The sequence below is a fragment of the Eubalaena glacialis genome, chromosome 19 (genome assembly GCF_028564815.1).
Source record: "Eubalaena glacialis isolate mEubGla1 chromosome 19, mEubGla1.1.hap2.+ XY, whole genome shotgun sequence".
NCBI lineage: Eukaryota > Metazoa > Chordata > Mammalia > Artiodactyla > Balaenidae > Eubalaena > Eubalaena glacialis.
The window spans coordinates 51,236,728-51,258,940 of record NC_083734.1 but is presented as its reverse complement, the minus strand read 5'-3'; the positions used below and the strand labels follow the sequence as shown (position 1 = coordinate 51,258,940).

The window sequence follows — 22,213 nt, the reverse complement described above, 5'->3', positions numbered from 1 at the left end:
CACACTTCATCTATTCTTCCCTCATCTGCACTGTTTAGGGTTGCTTTCCCCATTATAAACAGTGCTGCTAAATACATTCTTATGTATGTCCGCTGGTGAAAATTCTCACATGTGAAATTCTTGTTCTTAGCTAGTTTCCCCAGGTATAGACCTAGAAACACAGGGTACAAATTATCTGACTATACAAGATAATGTCAAACTGCTTTCCAAAATAAATAACCCACTTTACAACCCCACCACAGATGAATGAGTTCCTACTGGATGCAGGGTCTCGTCAGAGCTCTTAATTTCTATCAATCAAGTGGTAGATGTAAAATGGTGTCTCACTGAACTCTCAATTTGGATCTTTTTTCATTATTTATTGGCATTACATGTTTCCTCTTCTCTAAAATGTCTATGCATATCTTTGTCAATTTTTTTCTATCAGGGTGTTTTTTTTCCTATTTATAGCAGTTCTTTTATAAATTCTGGATATTAAACTATTATCTTTTTTATGTGAGGAAAATACCTTTTCTCAGTTAATGGCATGTTTTTTATTTTCTTTTGGAGTCTTTTGATGAGAAGAGATGCTAAATTTTAACAAACATGAATGTATCAATCTTTTCCTTTATGAGTAATGTTTTTGGTATCTTACATAAGACACCCTTCCCGAACTCAGAGTCAGAAAGAGATGCTTATTATTTTAAAAGTACTTCTACTTCCAGCCAAGATGGAGTAATGGGGACCCAATTTACCCTCACATCCACAATAACCAAGAAGAGAAAAGAGAACAAAGAACATACAGAAAGACATAGGTTTTCTAAGATGCTGAACATGAGGCAATGAATGACACCGACACCTGAGACACGATGAGCCCAGACTGCCCAAGTCCTGCCTGAGAGAGTGAGCAGAGAAGCAAAAACGGAGCAGATGAAAGTACCATCGTCTCATAACTAAGCTGAGGAAGAATTTGAGGAACATTAAAATACCCAGCACACAAGAGGGTAAAATTCAGTGTCTGGCATCCAAAGATTACCAGATATGCCAGGAAGCAGAAAACGTGATCCACATTGAGATCAACAGAAACTGAGTTAGAATCATTAGAGAAGGGCAATAAAAGTTACTATAAACTATAACTGTATTCCATGTCAAAAGAAGTTAAACAAAGGCACAACATGACAGAAATATAAAAGACCCAAATCTAGGGACTTTCCTGGCAGTCCAGTGGTTAACACTCCACACTTCCAATGCAGGGGGTGTGGGTTTGATCCCTGGTCGGAGAACTAAAATTTCATATGCTGCGTGGTGCAGCCAAAAAAAAAAAAAAAAAAAAAAGAAAAGACCCAAATCTAACTTTCAAAGATGAAAACTACAAAGTCTAAGAGGAAAAATACACTGGGTGTGATTAACAGCAGACCAGACACTGTAGGAGAAAAGACTCGTGAACTTGAAGGCACAGCAGTAGAAATTACTGGAAAAGCCAACATGAGCTTCAGAGCTGTGGGACAACTTCAAGGTACCCGCCGTCTGTAACTGGAGAAGAGAGGGGAGGAGGGGGACAGAGCCCACACTGAAAGAAAGAGCTGAGGAAAACGACCCACAGATTCAGGAAACTCAACAGGCCCCAAGCATAAGTACCATAAAGAACACAACACTGACATAGCTGACAGTCAAATCGCTCACTAGTGATAATCAGAACACCTTAAAAGCAGCCAGAGAAAAAAGACACGTTAGAGCACAGTGGAGGAACATCTTCCAAGTGCTGAGAAAAGAACTGGCCATCTGCCGAAAAACACCTCAGCAGAGACATTTTCAGATACAAAAAGTGTGACGAATCAATCACCAGCACTGTGACATGTGTAAAAGGATGTCCTTCAGGCAGGAGGCAAATGATGCCACATGGAAGTCTGGGCCTACAGAAAGAAATGAAAAGCAATGAAAATAACAACATAAGTACATAAAAAATTATTTAAATTTAAAAGATATGACTGCTTAAACAAAAATAACAACACACTGCAATATTTACAACATGTAAATATAAACACATGACACCATCACGCAGGCAGGTGGGCAGGTGGAAGCCCGCAAGGTCAGGTCCCTCTGCATCCTGCTAAAGAGATGATAGACCCTAACTCAACCACTAAAGTAACAATACAGAGATAGTGACAGAATTCAACAAAGGAGATCATCACAAGAAAAATCATTAAGAAATGTAAAAAATACTTGATTAATCCAAAATAAGGTAAAAAAGGGGGGAAATGAAACAAAGACCAGATGAGACAAAAACTAACAGCAAACCCAATCCTGTCATTGATCACACTGAATGTAAACACCGCAGGTAAGGCACACTTTCTCAGATTAGACAGAAAAGAAAGGACCAGCTGTACTGCCCTGCCCACACCAAACACCCTTCAGATACAACTAGGTCACAAGGAGGACAGTGTATCACACCAACATCAGACAAGAGAGCAGAAGGGCTATGTCAGCATCAGACACAGTAGACTGTGCAGAAGAATATTTCCAGGGATATTACCAGTCATCTCACGGTGATAAAGGCATTGACTGATCAAGAAAACATAATTCTAAACATTCACGCAGCTAACAAGAGAGCTTCAAAATACATGAGGCAATACTGCAAGGAGACAGAGACAAATCCACAATCTGACTAGAGACGTCAATCATCCCTCTCAGTAGCAGAACACACTTTTTTCCTCAGGTACGCAGGGGGCATTTATCAAGACAAACCACATTCTTGACATAAAACAATAAAGCTAAAAAGGATTCAAGTTATACAATGTATGTTCTCAGAAGACAGTGGAATTCAATTAGAAATAAACAACAGCTCTCTGTAAAATCCCCAAATATCTGGAAGCTAAATAATACAGTTCAAAATAACCCATGGATCAAGGAAGAAATCAAAAGGGGAATCAGCATTTGAACTACATGAAAATGAAAACTCATCAGGATTTGAGATGCTGCTATGGTAGGGGGGAAATTTACAGCCACGAAATGTCTATACTACAGAAAACAGATCAATGATCTCAGCTTCCACCTTAAGAAAATACTTAATTAAACCCTAAGCAAACAGAAGTGAAACAAAAGATCACAGCAGAAAACAATGGAACAGAAAACAGAGAAACAACAGAGAAAATGACTGAGACCAAAGCTGTTTCTTTGAGAAGACTGTTGATAAATCTCTAATCAGACTGATCAGGGAAAAAATAGAGAAGGCACAAATTACCAACATCAAGAATGAGAGGGAATTCCCTGACGGTCCAGTGGTTAGGACTCTGAGCTTTCACTGCCAAGGGCCCAGGTTCGATCGCTGGTCGGGGGAACTAAGATCCCACAAGCCGCATGGCACGGCCAGAAAAAAAAAAAAAAACGGAATGAGAGGTAACATCACTGGATTCTACACATACTAGAAGTCTAGTAGGGAAATATTATAAACAGCTTTATGCCAATACATTCAATAACTTAGATAAAACAAACAAGTTATTTGAAAGACTCAAACCACCAAAGCCCTTGTATGCTGCTGGTGGGAACATAAGTACAAGCAGTCTGGCAGTTTCTTAAAGAGGAAAAACATTCGCTTACTTTTGTTTCAGCCATTCCACTCCAAGTCACTTACTCAGGAAAAAAAGAAATGAACGTCCATATGAATATCTACACAAAAGTTCACAGCAGCTTTGTTTGGAGTACCTGACACCTGGAACCAACCCAAATGAACAGGTGCAGGGACAAAGAAACTACCCACACAAGGGAGTACTTCTCAGCAATAAAAAGGAGTAGCCATTGATAACACACACAAAATCTCAAAGAAAGAACACGAAGTACTACTCCCTGCACAGGAAACTTTGGGAAATGCAAACTAACCTATAGCGACAGAAGCAGATGACAGAGGGCGGGGGTAGAGGAAACACAAAAGGACCCAACAAACTTTGAAGGGCAATGGATGTGTTCGCCGTCTTGATTACGGCAATGGTTTCATGAGGGGACACAGGCAAAACTTCTCAAATCACACTCAAAACACATGCAGTTTGATTCACCTCAATAACGCTGACTTAAACAAATCAAAATGTTTTAGTCTTCCTCTTCACACTGAAGTCACCTGATCCACCTGAAAGTGGAGTTTGGGGTGAGGGGAGGCAGGCCTCCCAGAGACCTCAACACCGTGTGTTCGTTCACAAGGCCCTCCTCACTGACCGTAACACCTCTTCCGTTGAAGTCAGAATTCTGTGCCCACGAGGGTCTTTCTGTGTCTGGAGTGTGGGTGGCACAACACTGCAGGTGACCACACGTGACACTCCAAAGACGGACACAGTCCACACTCACATTTCCCCAACTGCATGTCCAGTAACGTCCTTCAGGCTAGTCCCCCTGCCCAGGGTACAATCTAGGACCATGCACTGCCATGTTTAAGTCTAGAACAGTTTTTAAATCTTTCATCACAGAGACATACTTGAAGAGTTCAGGTCAATTCTGAACAGTCCTAAATTTGATTTGCCTGATTGCTGGTTCTGATCACCTGTCAGACGGAAATCTGCCAGATTTCTCCACCAAAAGATACTTTTCTCTTTGTTATTGTAAGGTTTTTTTGGCCGCAATGCGGGGCACGTGGGATCTCAGTTCCCCAACCAGGGATTGAACCTGGGCCCTCAGCAGTCAAAGAGCAGAGTCCTAACCACTGGACCGCCAGGGAATTCCCCTCTTTGTTATTAATAAGTAATCTGTGGATGAAGCTTTGAGGGTAGTGTCAATACTTGAAGTTGTACGTTTGCATCCACCTTTGATTACCATCTAAACCAATCAATAATAAGTGCCCACAAAGTGGTGACTTTCCATTTCTGATTGTTCCTTCTGCCTCTCTGTGAAGCTTAACGTGTGTGTGTGTGTGTGTGTGTGTGTGTGTGTGTGTGTGTCATCGTGCACTCGTGAATTCTCCTCCGCTCAACGTGTTATGTAAATTTAAGGATTATTTGTTCTAGGTTTGTGAAAAATGTCATGGGTAATTTGATAGGGACCACATTCACTCTGTAGATCGCTCTGGGTAGTATGGCCATTTTAATGATATTCATTCTTCCAATCCAAGAGCATGGTGTATCTTTCCATTTCTTTAAATCATCTTCAATTTCCTTTATCAACGTTTTATAGTTCTCAGCATGTAAGTCTTTCACCCTCCTTGGTTAAGTTTATTCCTAAGTATTTTATACTTTTTGATGCAATTTTAAAAGGGATTGTCTTTTTACCTTCCCTTTCTGATATTTCATTGTTGGTGTAAAGAAATGCAACAGATTTCTGTATGTTATTCTTACATCCTGCTACCTTGCTGAATTCATTATCATTTCTAGTAGTCTTTGTGTGGAGGCCATATATAGGGTTTTATATATATATATGTATGTATATAGTATCATGTCATCTGCATATAATGACAATTTTACCTCTTCCCTATCAATTTGGATACCTTTTATTTCTTTTTCTTGTCTGACTACCGTGGCTAGGACTTCCAATACTATATTGAAGAGAAATGGTGAGTTTCCTCCACGTGTTATAATCCGTTGTTCATTTTGAGGCTTCAACTGTCCCAAACTGGGGCAACAGATGCCACTTCAAGCTCTCTCCCGTGTCCTGTGGACTCATGCCCGTCAGTGTCCGAGCACTTCTTTCCTTTCAGCCACATGCTCCAGACTCGCCTTCCTTCTTCCTGCCTCACCCTGGAATCTGGGCTCCTCTCGGTGGGGAGCGATACTAGAAGCCCAGCCCCCAACTGGGTGCTGGGTCGTCACTAGCGTTTTCTGTGAGTGTGGCATTTACACCTCGGTCAACCTGGCCCTTCGCTGCTCTGCGGATCCGTCAGCCTGTCCCTGGGAGGAGGGCCCTGCTGGACCGTGACTGGAATCCCCTGAGCCCTCTGAGCAGCTCTGGGAGACATCTTGCCGAGTTTTCCTCTCCATGAACAGAACATCTCCACTTGCTTGAGTCCTCATCAGCGTTCTCCAAGGACGTTTAAAAATTTTCTGCATGCAGGTCACACCTGGCTTAGGATTTATTCCTCTATACTTACAGTACCTTAAGAATGAAACTTTGGCCTCTGGACTCCTCTGGGGCCGGCAGCCACCTGACCAGGGATCTGGGCTCCACTACTGCGGGCTCTGTGTCCAACAGCTGCTTGCAGGCAGCTGTTCCAAGGAGCCAGCAGAGCTGCTGTGCGGTACTGGCACCTCAAAGTGGGTCGCCATGCACCTGGTTCAGCTTCCTACCCACGAGCACTGGGGTCACACTTGGCCTCCAAGTGGATGTCTTTGAGCCCCAGAGTCAGCTGCACACAGAGGGCTTCCAGAGCTTGAAGGAGGGAGAAGCAGTGGAGCTGACCTTTCAGAAGTCCCCCAAGGGCCTGGAGTCTCTCCAGTTACCAGTCCTGGTGGGTGTTCTGTGTGGGGAGTGAGAAGCACCAGAGGGTAGAATTGAGCCACAGTGGGTGGCGCTTTCTGCAATCACAAGGTCTGAGGAACAAAGTGGCAAAAGCAGGGAAAGGGTGGGTAGGGGCACTGCCACCCCTACCACGGCACCCACCCACTTCCCTCTTGGCAGGGGGAGGGGTGAGACAGAGGAACGCCAACCATGCTCCGTGCAAGTGCTCGAGGGTGTAGGGGAAATCCCTCCAGAACCTGCATACTTATTGGTCTCCACCCCCAAATTTCCAGCTTTTGAAAGTGGCCAGGATAGGGAAGTGTTTTCCTTTTAAAGGCTATGTAATAATAACACTTCCTGGGTCGGTGTGAGAAGACTGAGCACAAGACCAAAGCACAAACCACTGCTCTCTGGGAGAGTCTCTCAGGGCTGAGGCAGGGCTTCCCCTCCTCCTGACCCACTCTTGGGACAGGACGCCAGGCTGAGAGCACAGGCAAAGGGGTGGCTGGCGACAGCTGCAGACCTGCTACCCACCCCCCTCCCCCCCTGCAGCCAGCACCACTTGTTTACTGCTCCTTGGGGTCCCACTTTCTCAGGATGCCAACTGCACTAGCTGTGTGCAAGTGACACATCTTCTGCATTTTAACTTTCTCCTTGATAGAAACGTTCTGTGTGTTTTAGTCTCAGGCAGTGCACTCTCAAGCCCTTGAGCAATCCCAGGCAGAAGGCAGCAGCTCCAGGACTGCACAGCAGGAGTATCTTTTGATGTTCTGTTACCAAGGAGAACAATGTTTTGGAGGGCAGAGCCTACTGAACCACCTCACTTTTCCTGATCAGAGGTGGCTTGTGTGTGTGTCCTCTTGAACCCCTCCACCTTCAATGTTCCACAGGAGACGAGGTTTTAACTGCTGCCCCATGACTTGATCTCCTCCTACTGGAAGGGTGGAAATCAGCCTGAACAGGAAACATGGTGTGGACAGGTCAGGACAGGCAGACCCAAGTGCCAGCGCCAAGAGGAAGGCACGGCTGGGTAAGGGATTCCAGTGCTGGATCTCCAACCCCAGGCATAGACTTGCTTCATTTCCCCGATCCTTCATTAGGGTTCCTGTGTATCCATAAAAAAAGGGTTCAAAGGGTACCTCTGCACCCACCCCAAGCTGCCAGCTGGCCAGATGAAGCAAAGACCAAAATCCTTAAGCTTTAATAGTGGGTTTCTTGCCCCGGCTTCTCGAGACCACAGGCAAGGGCTTCTCTCTAGTGCCTGGTGCCAGCATCTTGCCCGCAGTAGCAATGGTCAGTGCTGCAGCAGCTGAAGGACAAAGGGCTCAGTTCACAGGCTGGGACTCGCGGTGATGGAATGGGGTGAACGCACTGGAGCACACGGGTTGGGGGGATGTATGTCTGATGCCGGGTCCTGTCACCCCAGCTGCTGCCCTTCTAGTTACTGGAGGCTTCATAGGACTTCATGAGCCACTGATCTGAAATGAACGCTAGGTAGCCTAGTTGGTGTAAATACAATGTGTTGGTCTTTTTCCATGTTCTTCTGGGGTTTCACTGTTTACAAACTTCCTACTGTATTCAAAGAACAGCCAGACAAAAGATTGTGCACCAGGCAAAGGATCTGAAACATAAACTTGGGGAGGGCCCCACTCAAAATAGGGGTCCTGAGCCATCCTTTCTTTCGTGCCCCCTTCCCCCATTTCAGACCAAATCTTCTGTCCTAAAAAGTTGACTCCTACTCTACTCCCTCCTCCACCCCCAACCCCCCAGAAGTCCACATACCTGTACATTTAGCTTGTGGGGTGTCTCTACAACTCTTAAATGATTTGTGCAAAAGTGCTGAAGCAGCTAGAAACACTCCATCCCTTGTTCCCAACTCCAAGTCAAGACTGTTCCTTGACATGATTCATGACAAACACACTGCTGTAATTGGATGGATCAAACCTACTTTAATCTCAAATCCCAGGGTAGGGACTTCCCTGGTGGTCCAGTGGTTAAGAATCCGTGCTCCCAATGCAGGGGACCCGGGCTCTATCCCTGGTTAGGGAACTAGATCCCACATACCGCAACTAAAAGATCCCACAGGCCGCAACTAAAAGATCCCGCATGTGGCAATGAGGATCCCACGTGCCACAACTAAGACCCGGTGCAGCCAAATAAATAAATAAGTATTAAAAAAAAATCCTTGGGTAGAGAAAAGCAAGGGGGGCCTTCTATGTAGAAAGGGAGGTTGGGAGACCAAGCAGGGGAAGATGAATGTATCTCGAAGTCACTCAGGAGCTTTTGTGCAAGTGCAAGAAATTTCTGTCAAAGTGGCCACATGATTGTTTAACAGGAAACAGAAATATAACTCCATGGTCACGGCTAGACACCAAAGCTTTGTTTGAAATGCTGAACTTACGAGGAAGGAGGAGTCTGTCCTCTCCTGTTCCCCTCCCCTTGCTCCCAAACTACAGGAGACTAAGCCCTGGGGCCTGGAGAACAAAGACTCAGTGGCTGACTCTGCCAGGCCAGCACTTCCTTTCCCACTCGCCAAGTCCTGTCACACATGTTGGCCCTTTCCCTCCCTTTTCCCTGTCAAATGCAATGAATAAAGACTTACTCATACTGAGGGGAAAAAAGAATTACATTTCCTAACTGACCGTTATCGGTGTAATGAAAGGAACTGATTTTATCCTTTGATCTTAAGCTATCTGGCTCAATGCTCTAACTTGTCTTGTGGGTTTCCTATGTAGGAAGTTAAATCACGCGCAAATAAGTTTTATTTCTTCCTTCTCCATCCTTTAAATTTTAAAATTCTTTAAAATTTCTTCCTTCTGTGCTAGCTTCTGTGCTAGCTGAGACACCCCATGACACACTGGAGAGAAATGGTAATGGCGAGGCTGAAGATGGTGTGGATCCAACAGGAGCGCCGAGGCTGTGCAGGCAGGAAGGTAAATGTGCCACACCACCTGGGAACACATCCCTGTGGCCTGGGTGCCACCCTGCAGGCCGAGCACCTGCCTGCTTCACGGAAAGCAATTCCACTAACAGGCTTTGCACCAGACGTGGGTGAGGGAGTCATTGCGGCACCATCCTTAAGAGCAAAACACTAGAAGCCAGCCAGGGCTCCTCAACACAGGGAGGATTGTTTATGGAGACACAAGAGTCTATAAACAACAACAAAACCCATCAAACCACAACTGTGTCAAACATGGAAGAACCTCAGGAACACAGTGGATCAAAAAAGAAAGTCGTAGAACACACACGGCAAGATTGTATTACTCATATTCAAAAGCGTATGAACTGGGACGACAGGGGGCGTGGACTTGCCACTCATCTGCTCTGATGGTCTGTTTCACTGGCAGCACCTTTCTTCTTACTGGCAACACCAACGCACCTCATCACCCTAAGATAAGACACAATAGAAGCAGGGTGCTCCTATTCTCAGTTCTCTCGCCAGAAAAGGAGGATGCTGTGCAGCCTGCTTCATCCTAAGCAGACTGTCTGTAAACTAAGTGCTGAGGCCCCAGGCAGAAATCAGCTCAAAAGCCATTCACAAGAACAATCCCGCCGCCTGTGCACAGACTGCTGCTCTGTAACCTCAGACATCTGATGCAGTGAAACCAGGAAGCTAAAAATACACCTGTGCCGCCAGAGTGCTGCTCCTGGGGCTGGGGAAGGACATGCGAGGCTGTAGGTCAGACACACAGCCACCAGAGTGCTGCCCTGTGTCCAGGCGACCAGTCATGCCAGGGACACCCAGCTGCCCCTGCCCACATGCCCTTAATATGGGAAATGGGTCACTTGGACTCTTATGTGCAGCTCTGAACACTTGATACTTTTTCCCTCATCGAGTCCAAAGATACCAAAACATATGCTTGGGGGTGAAAAATGAGGGAGAGTGCTAGCTAAATGCTTTCTATCTGATTTGCGGGAAGTTTCAATATAAATATGGGGACTCAGTATTAACGCAAATACAATTTTTCATGAAGTGTTTGGCAATTCAACCTTAAAACAATTGTAAATACAATGGTCAAATGTTTCTGGACAATGTCATTAGATTTTTAAAAACAAATTTCTTGCAGGATGATGAAGAATCAAAACTTTAAAAACAAACTAGGCGGGACTTCCCTGGTGGTCCAGTGGCTAAGACTCTGCGTTCCCAATGCAGGGGGCACGGGTCTGATCCCTGGTCAGGGAACTAGATCCCACACGCCGCAACTAAAGATCTCGCGCACCGAAACTAAAAGATCTCGCATACTGCAACAAAGATCCCATCTGCCGCAACTAAAACTCGGCGCAACCAAATAAATAAATAAATATTAAAAAAATAAAAACTAGGCAAGGGCATGCGGAGACAGGCTTTGGGCAGCTGCAGAGAGGGCGCCCTGGGGTGGGCACACAGGTGACGAGGGCCGTCCTGCTCCCTCTCTCAAGAAGGTGGGAGTTCTGGGTGTTCACTTTAGTATTCTTGATAGCCACGAGCTACATATGTTCTTAAGTACTGTAGAACATTTCATAGCAAAAAGACCGTGATTGTCTGAAATACACTGCGGGAACTGGACAGGCACGTGAGATGAGAGAGAGTGAACTCGGGTGAAGCTGCCTGTTTCTACTCACTGGTGGCCCCACAGCCACATTGCTGGTGGCATCCACCCACCCTCAGCGCAGAGTTCCCACCCTCACACCTGGCCTGGATTCTCTGATACAAAGGGCCCACACTCCTGTCCCACACCCGCCATGAACCTTGACCAGAAGCAGCTGTGAACTAAACAAAGGATCTCCACTTGGAGTTTCCCAAAGGAGGACATGGTCTAAAGACACTTTGTGGGGTTATCAGGATTGGTAAGCGCAGCCTCAGCCTTAGCCTTAGCCTCTAGGTTCTGCCTGGCAGTCCACTCTGTTTTGATAAAAACTTGGCGTCCACCCATGTCCTTCACTAACATAATTAACTTAAAATTATTTCTGCTATTTCAGGTTTTTTATCTATTGCTCCAACTAGACCTGGGGTACTTTCTTCTTCTTCTTCTTTTTTTAAAGGTATTTTTAAAAAATTTATTTATTTAATTTATTTATTTTTGGCTGCGTTGGGTCTTTGTTGCTGTGCGCGGGCTTCTCATTGCAGTGGCTTCTCTTGTTGCAGAGCACAGGCTCTAGGCGCCCTGACTTCAGAAGTTGTGGCTCGTGGGCTCTGGAGCACAGGCTCAGTATTTGTGGCGCATGGGCTTAGTTGCTCCGCGGCACGTGGGATCTTCCTGGACCAGGGCTCGAACCTGTGTCCCCTGCACTGGCAGGCGGATTCTTAACCACTGCTCCACCAGGGAAGCCCTGGGGCACGTTCTTGATCGCTGACCGCCATGGAGGGCCGCTGTGCAGGAGTGGCCTGGGAGCTACAATGCTCAAGTTCAAATCTGTGTCCTTTGGACACAGCCTCAGTTTCCTCATTTGTTACACGAGGCTGATGATACCTACTGCACATGACTGTGTGGCAGAGAACGTGCCCGCATGTTTAAAAATGCTCTTAACAATACCTGACACTAGCGTGTGTTTGTTTTTGTTTTCATTGAGTTAAAATTGGTATATAACATATTAGTTTCAAGTGTACGACACAATTCAATCTTTGTATACACTAATAAAAGGTGATCACCACAATAAGTCTGGTTATCAAATGTCACCATACAACTGAATCCCTTCACCCATTTCATCCACCCCCAAAACATGTTTTTGTTTTTAATACTAACCCCTCCCCTAGGGGACCTGAGTGACCCAGCTCAGCAGCTGTCTCTAGCCAGGCACTGCAAGGCCACCATCATGAGGCAGCATCCCGGGCAACCCTGTACTACGAGCTAGAGAGGGCAAGGCAGGCCCTGGGCTTCGAGCTTTCTCCTACGATGCCGTCAATATCAACCACCTGCAACGAAGCCCAGAATTTAACATAAAAAGAGCCACGATCAGAGATGCACCCACATGAGATGGATGCAGAAGGATGGTCAACAGCAGAGCTGTGAGGTTTCTGCGCAGAGCCGACCTCTATCTCCTCTGCCGTCCCAGCTTTATCTTGGCTAGGACGAGCTCACAGAACAGTAGCAAGATGGTGCTCTCTGCTCTCCTGGAGAGAATCTGTTTTCTAAAACAGAAATTTACACCTTGATAGTATTCACCAAGTGTGTATCTGAAACAGGAATAAAACCTTACCTATGTGTGGGGAAGGGCCAGACAGGAGAAGATCTATTTCTGGAATCCCAGTGGGTTTCCAGGATCCTAGAGAAGGGGCATGGGAAGACCAGGAGAGCAAGTGATCCTTTACGTCCTAAAGCAGGGGTCAAAACAGGAAGCGACGGTGCACCCAGGGGCATTTAGCAGGGTCTGGAGACATTTCTGATCATCCTAACTTGGGGGCGGGGGGCTACGGGCACCTAGGATGCTGCTCCCTGTCCTCCACGCAGAAGACAGCTTCCACAACAAACGGCTATGCTTCTGAGGAGAGACCTTGTTCTAAACCAAATAAACTCCTTTCTGTTGAGCTTTTTTTTTTGGCTGCGCCACAGGGCTTGCAGGATCTTAGTTCCCTGACCAGGGACTGAACCCATGCCCCTGGTAGTGAAAGCACAGAGTCCTAACCACTGGACTGCCAGGGAATTCCCTCTGTTGAGTCTTTCTAAAAAATTATTCATTCATTTCTTTCTTTTTGGCTGTGTTGGGTCTTTGTTGCTGCGTGCGGGCTTTCTCTAGTTGCGGCGAGCAGGGGCTACTACTCTTCGTTGCAGTGCGCAGGCTTCTCGTTGCGGTGGCTTCTCTTGTTGCGGAGCATGGGCTCTAGGCACGCGGGCTTCAGTAGTTGTGGCACACGGGCTCTAGAGCGCAGGCTCAGTAGTTGTGGCGCTCAGGCTTAGTTGCTCCGCGGCATGTGGGATCTTCCCGGACCAGGGCTCGAACCTGTGTCCCCTGCGTTGGCAGGTGGATTCTTAGGCACTGAGCCACCAGGGAAGTCCCCCTCTTTTGAGTCTCAATCTACTACACCAGCTCCTCCCTGGGAGTCAGCTCTTCTTCCCTCCATCCCTGGGGGCCCAGCTTCCGAGTTCTCAGAGATGCTGCTCCTCAAACACACAAGCTTTTCAGTCAGAAGGTTTCATCCAACCCCCAGCACCAAGCTCCTCCCACCATGAAGGCCACAAACCAAGTCACCTCTTCCTACTCATCACCGCCTTAAAAGCTGTGTAGACCATCCCTGATGCCTGAGAAGCCTGCTGAGGGCCGCCAGAGGACAGACACACTGGCAGGGTCCTCTGCCAATGTCTCCCTGGGCACAGGAGGGGCCAGAGAGTTTCCTCCCTATGTGCAATCTGAGAACCCACAGCCTGCTCTGGTCCCATAATGCCCAGGACAAGCGGCACTGGACACCCCCTTCTGCAGCCATCTCATAGGACTGTTTGTGTTGCTTTAAGATATATCTGCTGCTAAAGAGACACCCTGTGCTACGTCAACTGAGATATGCTGGTTTCTGGTAGTAAGAAGCACAGATTAAATTGCTTTGTGAAGCAAAGATGTCAAGAAGTTACATCACCAGTCCTCCCTTTCCACCTGACCAAAGGACCAACACAGACTCTGAAGACAAGCTTTCTTTTGGCAAGGTGCCAAGAGCCTTCCCCACTGCCCCCCTCAACTATGAAAGTGTCATGGGGGCTTCTGCTTCGAAGGGTATCCAAAAGGAAATAACACAGCTATTCTTCACACACGAAGCCCTGTCCCCAGAGAAAGCTCAAGACATTCAGGGCTGTGCCTGGGCTTCCTGAGCTCCTTGGGGAGCAGCACAGGCACACTCTTCAAAATGCTGCAGTGTCTTCAGGACTCTGAGACCCCCAATAAAACCCCCTCCTGCTCCATTAGCCAAACAATCTCAAAGTCCAGAGAATTCTAAAACGTAGACTCTGAAATCAGGATGGGCACTCTGATATCAGGTACCCTCAGGCCCAAGGGGAGGTTTCACAGAATGGGGACAGTAACTGAGCTAGAAGGGGTCTCACTCAGGAGAGTCTGCAGGGACCATCCCAAAGATGCGGGCATGACCAAGGCGGCACAGGAGGACCAGCAGCAAGCTCCAGGTCAGCGTTCACACAAGTCTGCATTCAAAGACACCGGCACATAATATGAAACTAAGGAAGGGAATATTTATGCAAAAAGCATAAACTGATGTTTCTTTTTGTCGAGTGAGGCCCTCTGCAGGTCTCTCAGACAGTATCTGAAGGAAGCCACAGGATGGGGTCAAGGGTATGAACGCTTCTGCCCTTTTTCCTAATTAACCAGACTGTGATTCATGACATCTGCACTCTCCCTCATCAAACACCACCTTGATTTTCTTAACAGGTAAAGACCATACCTCCTCCCTGCATCATTTTGTAGATTTTGCTCTCAATGTGGAGCTGAGGGTGTTTGGTTTTGACACATTCAAGCTTGATGGCAACTTCTTCTCCTGCAGCAATGTCCGTACCTTGGCAAAGAAAGAAAATCACAAACGTTAATCGTTTGGTGTCTACCATCTCACCCAATGTTACAACACGCTGTAGAAACAATGAGTGCTATCTGAATCTTCCAAGGAGGACCAGGTGATGGATGCACTCCACTTTCTACTACAAGATGGTGTCAGTGGTAGATAAACCCCTGTGGGAAAATATCCTTATTTTCACTTTTTAAAACAGGAATATTTGATACGTATAGAAAAGTCTTATTTGGTATTACATCACCCACTTCCATATGGCTCTACTCTGATCACCAGGGGACCGAAAGACAGGGTATGAAGTTCTCTCCATAGGACCCCCATCTGGTCTGAACCTTCTCATCCAGCCTGTTGGTCAGCCCTGTATTCACCCACCCAAAGCCAGACCGTGGGGAGTCCCAGGGCAACACATTCCGTGTGGGCCCCATTTCTCCATGCTGCCTTGACAGGTCTCGGGTATGTGTGAGCCTCTCTCCAGAGGGGTGGCTGGGTTTCCACTGAACTCCCACATGGCCTCAGCCCATCCCAGTCCATGTGGCCCAGGTACCAAGCCGCATACAGCAGGGCCCTTCTCAAGGGGAGTCGGTTCCCACAACATGGCAGGAGCCATCACTCAGCCATCACAGGCCAGGCCAGGCCCAGGGAGGCCCAGCACACCTCTCCCCTCCCACGGACCAGGACATACTGTGTGTCTCCTACGGACACTGGAACAGGACTGGGCTGTTTTCAAAGCCCTAATCACATCTATGCAACGTGTACTTGTCACTCACCTTTTGCTAGTTTTCTGCTAAAACCGGCAATACATCTGCTCACACCTCCTGGTTACAGATCGTGTTTAAAGATTAGAGTTTTAACCTCAAGGTGCCGTCCTCTTCTTTACTACAATATGGACCTGCAAATGTGACAACTGCTATCCCTCCAGGCTTCACACACGAATGCTCCTGAGTTCCAATCTGACCCAAAGCTATGCTACGAGCCCTCCCTCAAGGAGCATTCACTGGAGAGAACGGGAAAAGCAGTCTTTAGAAAGCACATACCTAGCTCTCCCCCTGCTTTCCTCACCAGTTCTTTCTAAGTATAAAGCACTTTAATCCTTCCCAGTAGTATGGTTATTTGTGAAGGAATTAACACTGGCTCCAGCAGCCCAGACAGAACCCAGACCCATCCTGCTGGGCAAAGCAATGTTGCCAGTCCCTGGCGACTCAGTTTCCCTCACCATTTGAGTTCAGCAGGGAGACCAGCAGTCTGTTTCATGAGGGAGTTGTGGGATGAATGGATTACTGGTTACAGAGAATGTTAAGACTCTCGGATAAAAGGCAGAGTAAGGTCAGCAAGCATTAGAACAATGATGACCTACAGGAGAGCTGTCTGCTGATATTCATGAACCCAGTAACTGCCCAAGAAGGACAGAGAAACTTTCTCCTCTAGTCTGCTCAGACAGCTGCTTGAGATGCGGCTGCTTCTAGCGGGCCTGGATCCAAAACCGGTCACCAATGCTGGGGTTCCATGGGAATAACCACCATCTGATCACTGCCAGTGACCATTCTAAATTTAAGAACTCCATTTACCATTCCACAAAGACTCCTGGGCACTCAGAAGAAAGACAGGTAATACATTTTGTTCTTCCTCCCTGAGGCTGGGATAATCTATCTAGCTACAAGAGAAATTACTTCATTGTAAAACGTACTGTGCAAACGAAAAATGAACTCTGAGTTCCTGTGAGGACCTGGCACTCTGAACTGAACTCACCAGCCCATGAGGAACGGATGACTCACCTTACTAGTTACATCAGCAACTCCCCCCACCCCAAAGCAGGAGCAGAGAAGCCTCTGATGATAGCACTCTTGCTCCTCCAACTATGTCAGCCCTGTCACCTTTGCCAGGAGGCAGGTTCTCAGTGACAACACAGTCTGGGCCCACACAGGCTACCTACTGAAGTAGCACCTTCAAGAAGGCTGAGAACGCTTCTGGTTCCACTGTACTGTGGCTGGTAAAGCTAATATCTGAGTCACCCTGCAACACTGACAGTCTTGGGGACAAATGACCACAGGCAACTCTGGAACACAATATGAATTCCAGCCTCCCCCTGGATCACACCAGCAGATGGAGCCAGCCTCCCCCAGGATCACACCAGCAACAGAGCCAACATTCCCTAAGATCACACCAGCAACAGAGCCAACCATCCCTAAGATCACACCAGCAACAGAGCCAACTTCCCCTAAGATCACACCTGGAAACACAGCCCACTTCTCCTAAGATCACACCAGCAACAGAGCCAACCTTCCCTAAGATCACACCAGCAAAGGAGCCCACTTCCCCCAGGATGACACCAGCAACAGAGCCAACTTCCCCTAAGGTCACACCTGGAAACACAGCCCACTTCTCCTAAGATCACACCAGCAACAGAGCCAACCTCCCCCAGGATCACACCTGGAAACAGAGCCCACCTCCCCCAGGATCACACCCGGAAACAGAGCCCACTTCCCCCAGGATCACACCAGCAACAGAGCCAGCCTCCCCCAGGACCACACCTGGAAACAGAACCAGCCCTCTACAGCATCACAGTTGTGAAGGTTACCCTGAGTCTGCTGACTCAAAGAGGAGAGGCTGGGTTCTCTGCCAAACAGACTTGAGGGCAGCACACACGCAGGCTGCCTCCTCTGAGAGGTCTTCACCACTGGGTGAAGCAGCAGCACTTCAAATTCTGGGTATTCCATGGGAACCAAACATGAGACCACTGAGCAAAACTGAGGTGGTCCACCACTGTAGCCCTGCAGTCCTGTCCCACCTCCCCCGGCTGACAGCAGCCCCTGTGCTCTACTGGCAGTGCTGCTCCAAGTCTTGTCCTCAAACTGCCACCAGTCCACAAGGGGATAAATACAGGACAGCGAGGAAGCACCCAGGAGCTCTGACAGCAACATGACATCGCTGCAACATTTTAATCCTATTTTACAAAAGTGCTGATCTGCCACAGAATGGAAATTACAAAACCTGGTCCTTCACAACAGGTAACTTTTAGAAGTACTTCTAGATGGAGAACAAAAATCTGAAAGATACTATTGAGCTCTGGGTTCCAGATTCAGAGCAAGTCAAAACCAAGTGGCACATCACGTTTACTCAGTGTCTGTTTATAGTGAGGTCTTTTATCACCCAACAACCTCAGCTCTTTTGTGCAGCTCCAGTGCCAGACAGGAGTTCCCCCTCACTAGACGAAGATGTTAGTCTATGTTTAGACACAGGTTAATGCTGGTCCTAGGAAAACAAAATTATGTCCCTCAAGTTGAGCAAAGGCAGATGATAAATGAACTTAACCCCAAGATTGACCCTGTCCTGGGACAAAAAGGTAACTCCCATTGATGACTGTCTTATCGACAAAGAAATAGGGAGAGGCCTCTGAACAGCAGGGCAAAGGGCACTCTCGCAGGGCAACCACTGACGAGGCAGCTGATGCGGTATCTAGAAACACTCAAGCCATCTCCCTAAAGGACACAGGCACGTGACTACGAAAGCTGCGTACAGGCAACTGCTTTCCTCTCCTGGCCAGCCAGCCACCATTTTGGAACCCCTACTGTGTGCCAGACACCCTGCTAGGTGCCACTGAAGAGAATGAAAGTCAGCGAGGGGAAAAACATGAAAATCAAAAATATGAAGAGGTTACTAAGCTTTAGCTCCCCAAAAGCATTTGTGTATGTGATGAAGCCAAACCACACAGTCAACCTGGGTAACAGCTGGACAGATGAGGCCATCCTCTGATAAACTGACAGAGCAACAGGATCAAGTACAAATGCTAACAGCTGGCAGGAAGAAAACCTCCATTCTACCAAGCATGAATGGGGGGGCAGGGAGAAGGGTCCGAGGTACTTCCACCACCTATAGAAGACAAACATGGGACAAGAACAGAACTCCATGAGAACAGGGGGCTCACGCCATTTGGGAAGGACTGGAATAACCTGCAGGGCACACTGCCACATGCTCATGTCAGAACAGCAGGCTGCTGGAAAGGGAGGCTAGCACTGGGCCTTCTTGGTCCATAAGGTACTCGGCAAGCTGAAGGACAGCTCTCTCTTCCCCCCGTCTTCAAACGTCTGAAAGCACTAGAAAGTCCCAGGTGGAAATCCAAGACCTGAAACCCCACATTTAAACCAAGGTGAAGAAGGAGAAGTTAAGAGTGTTCTGACCGGGGCTTCCCTGGTGGCGCAGTGGTTGAGAATCTGCCTGCCAATGCAGGGGACACGGGTTCGAGCCCTGGTCTGGGAAGATCCCACATGCCGCGGAGCAACTGGGCCCGTGAGCCACAACTACTGAGCCTGTGCGTCTGGAACCTGTGCTCCGCAACAAGAGAGGCCGCAATAGTGAGAGGCCCGTGCACAGCGATGAAGAGTGGCCCCCGCTCGCCACAACTAGAGAAAGCCCTCGCACAGAAACGAAGACCCAACACAGCCAAAAAAAATAAAAAATAAATAAATTAAAAAAATAATAAAAAAGAGTGTTCTGACCTATAGCAAAATGACAGTAGTAGGAACGACTTTAACGGCTGTCACACTAGAATACGTAGAACGATTTTTAAGATGAGGACCGAATTCCTCAACTAATGACTAGTTGCCTAACAAATAGAAAAAAAACATGGTACAGAAAACTCAATCCATCCCATGGTCTTTGGATCGGTCATCTTTGACCCTTAACTTCAGTATATAGTGAGCTTCCTCTGACCCACCTTTCCAGTCATATCTCAATCTAACAAGACCACTTCACATTTCCTCAGTGGGGTAGCATGTAGCCTGAAGGGACCACCACATGGGCCAAGAGTCAACGCCGAATCGGTTGTACCCAACCCCACACAAGTAACTCTAAGTGTACTCCAGTGGGTGGGCCATGTGGGTACTCATAACTAGGGCGCAAGAGCCACAGTCTATCCATTTTAGGATAAACATGAAGGAGGAAACTGAAGACAGACTTCTCTGGGACCGGTCAGCCAGTGTCTGGCTGGATCAAGCACCAATGGTGTGCCCAGCACAAGGTGAGGCCCAAAGGACACAGTTGTGAATAAGCTTTCAGGGTCTCCCACAAAACTCTCAACTTCTTTGTGAATGACTTGGTGACAACGTTCCACGATTTGATTGTCTGAACGCAGCTTCGGAAAGCAGAAAACTGTCTGGCAAAGTTTCAGACCACAGAACAAAAAGGTTCAAAATATCTACTTTTTCATATCTGTGTAAGGGTGGCTAATAGATTGGTTTTTCAGTACAGCTCCTAGATCCTAAGTTAAAACTTTTGCCAAAATCTATTGTTCTATAAATAAGGCAAACAGCTTGCATTTACCCAGCACTTTGCCTCCCAAAACACTGCTGAGAAGGCAACTGCTGACTACTGGACATAAATATTTAAATAGTAAAATGCAAGTATCTCTAAAGTGCGTTTTACTCAGCAGGGCAGTAAAACACATACTGATGTGACAGTATTACACTGTAGGGTAAGGGTACCAAAAGCAATTATTAACTACCCTAAGTGTAGAATCCTCTTACGCTGTTAGCCCAGGAGGTCGTGCATCCTCTCTAGGTAACAAGAGGCAAGGATGGGGCGGTGAGCACACACACTTGGGACCATCTGAAAGGCATAACCAGAAGCATTACTGACATACAAATCTATTCCTGACCCTCCCTGACAAGTACACCAGCCAAAGAGAAACACCAGAGCGGGCTGCGCAAGCAGAGCATGTTCACCCCCAAACTTGCACAATGACAGTCCCTCTGCACATGCATCGCGGGCCAGGCTGGATGTCCCCAAATGCGGGGGTAGGAGTAACTTACACACAATTTCTCTGAGAAACGCTTATATTTTTAAAACTTCCAACTTTAAGACTCAAGCCAACCTTTTATCACACACGTGCATGTGCGCATTCTTTCACCGTAAATCTGAAACAATCCAGAACATTCTAATCCCATTTTTTTCCTGTCTACCTGGAAAATTTTCATAGCAAAAGGACAAGCTCATGAGCAGAGCTTTGCCACTTTATTTGCCTCTAATTCTCCCAACACCCTAGCGCTAACTTTGTCCCGAATCACCTGAATGTCATTCTCGTTTAAGCCGAGGTACTTAGTACAGAACTTGGATGCGCAACATATTCTCAACGACCACTCTACTGGCCCCCAGGCGACCCTGCGCGCCACCTGCGGTGCACGGCCCAGACCCCGGGCCAGAGGGGCTGGTCAGCCGGGGCTGCATCGTCGCGAGGAGCGCCGAAGAAGCCTCGGCCAGCCCCGGACTCTACTCGTGCCCACCGCACGCGCGCAGGACGCGGGGGCCGCACTCGCCGACGGCCCTTTGTCTGCATGGAGGGACACCGGGAGCGGACACAAGGCGGGCGGGCCGAGCGGGTAGCGAGGGCCTAACCGAGGCTCCCGGCCGCTCCCCAAAGGCCGCGAGCGCACGCTGGTCAGGTGCCCTCGAGGGCGCAGGTCGGAAAGGCCGCAAGTTCCTGCCTGGGGAACTGGGAGGCCCGAACCGACGGGGACGCGGCTTACCGCCGCCGGCCGGAGGGGATGCCCGGGGCGGGGGCTGGGGTTGGGGCCGCGGGGGGCAGGGTCGCCGGGGAGGGGGCCGGAGCGGAACCGGGGCCGGGGGACGCCGGTTTGGGGCTGCCCATCCGCGGGGAAGGGCGCCTCACCGAGATAGATGTCTCCGAAGGAGCCGCTGCCGATCTTCCGGCCCAACCGGTACCTGTTCCCCACTCTGAGCTCCATGGCGGCGGCGCGACCGGTTCACTCCTGCCCTCCCGGCCGCTTCCTGGGTCTGAGCTCGGGGAGGCGGCGCCGCTGCTGCCGCTACTGCGGGTCCGGCTGCCGGCTCCGCCCCCCTCACGGCCCCGCTTTCACCATCGCTTTCCGGCCGCCCCGCCGCTCCCAACGCCTCAATACGGGACGGATGGGACAGTCCGAGCGCCGCCGCCCCTGCTCCGGCCCGTGGCCACCCCGCTTGCCCTCTCCCCGCCGCGGATGGACTCGGATCTCCCGGGCCTAAACCCCCTTCAGCTGCCGGAAGGAGCCACCGCCATCGCGCTGTGATGTCACTTCCCCTAGCAACCCGGTGGGGCGGGGCCGCGCTGACCGAGGGGCGGGGCCGCGGCTTCGGCAACTGGCCGGCGGCGGGACCTCACAGCTCTAGGGGCGGGGCTAGGGCGGGGCCGGGGCCTCGGAAGACAGGCTGGGGCGGGGCCGAGCAAGGCAGGGCGGGGCGGGGCGGGGCGGGGCGGGGCGGGGCGGGGCGGGGCCCCGGTCCCCGCCCCACGGCCCAGCGTTCTGTTTCATCCTTGCGACCCTCGGACGTCCGGGCCAGGCCAGACCTCCTTCT

General features: G+C 48.7%; 1 protein-coding gene and 1 non-coding gene across 6 annotated transcripts in view; both read right to left on the bottom strand.

The window, feature by feature from the left end:
- Nucleotides 1-21,910, bottom strand: part of CSNK1D (casein kinase 1 delta) — a 37,940-nt gene extending 16,030 nt beyond the window's left edge. For 3 of the 5 annotated variants that reach the window (XM_061176144.1, XM_061176146.1, XM_061176145.1), the window contains exons 1-2: nucleotides 21,531-21,910; nucleotides 14,750-14,860 (exon numbers count right to left, since the gene is read on the bottom strand). In XM_061176144.1, the coding sequence (XP_061032127.1) occupies nucleotides 14,750-14,860; nucleotides 21,531-21,606 (187 nt within the window). In that variant the 5' untranslated portion in view covers nucleotides 21,607-21,910. Of the gene's footprint in view, nucleotides 1-1,822; nucleotides 1,893-14,749; nucleotides 14,861-15,636; nucleotides 15,759-21,530 lie in introns of all 5 variants that reach the window. The other 2 variants (XM_061176148.1, XM_061176147.1) reach the window with 2 other exon arrangements.
- On the bottom strand, nucleotides 4,609-4,681 carry TRNAQ-UUG (transfer RNA glutamine (anticodon UUG)). Its single transcript has one exon. It is a non-coding gene; the product is annotated as a tRNA-Gln (tRNA).
- Nucleotides 21,911-22,213: the final 303 nt, after the last annotated feature.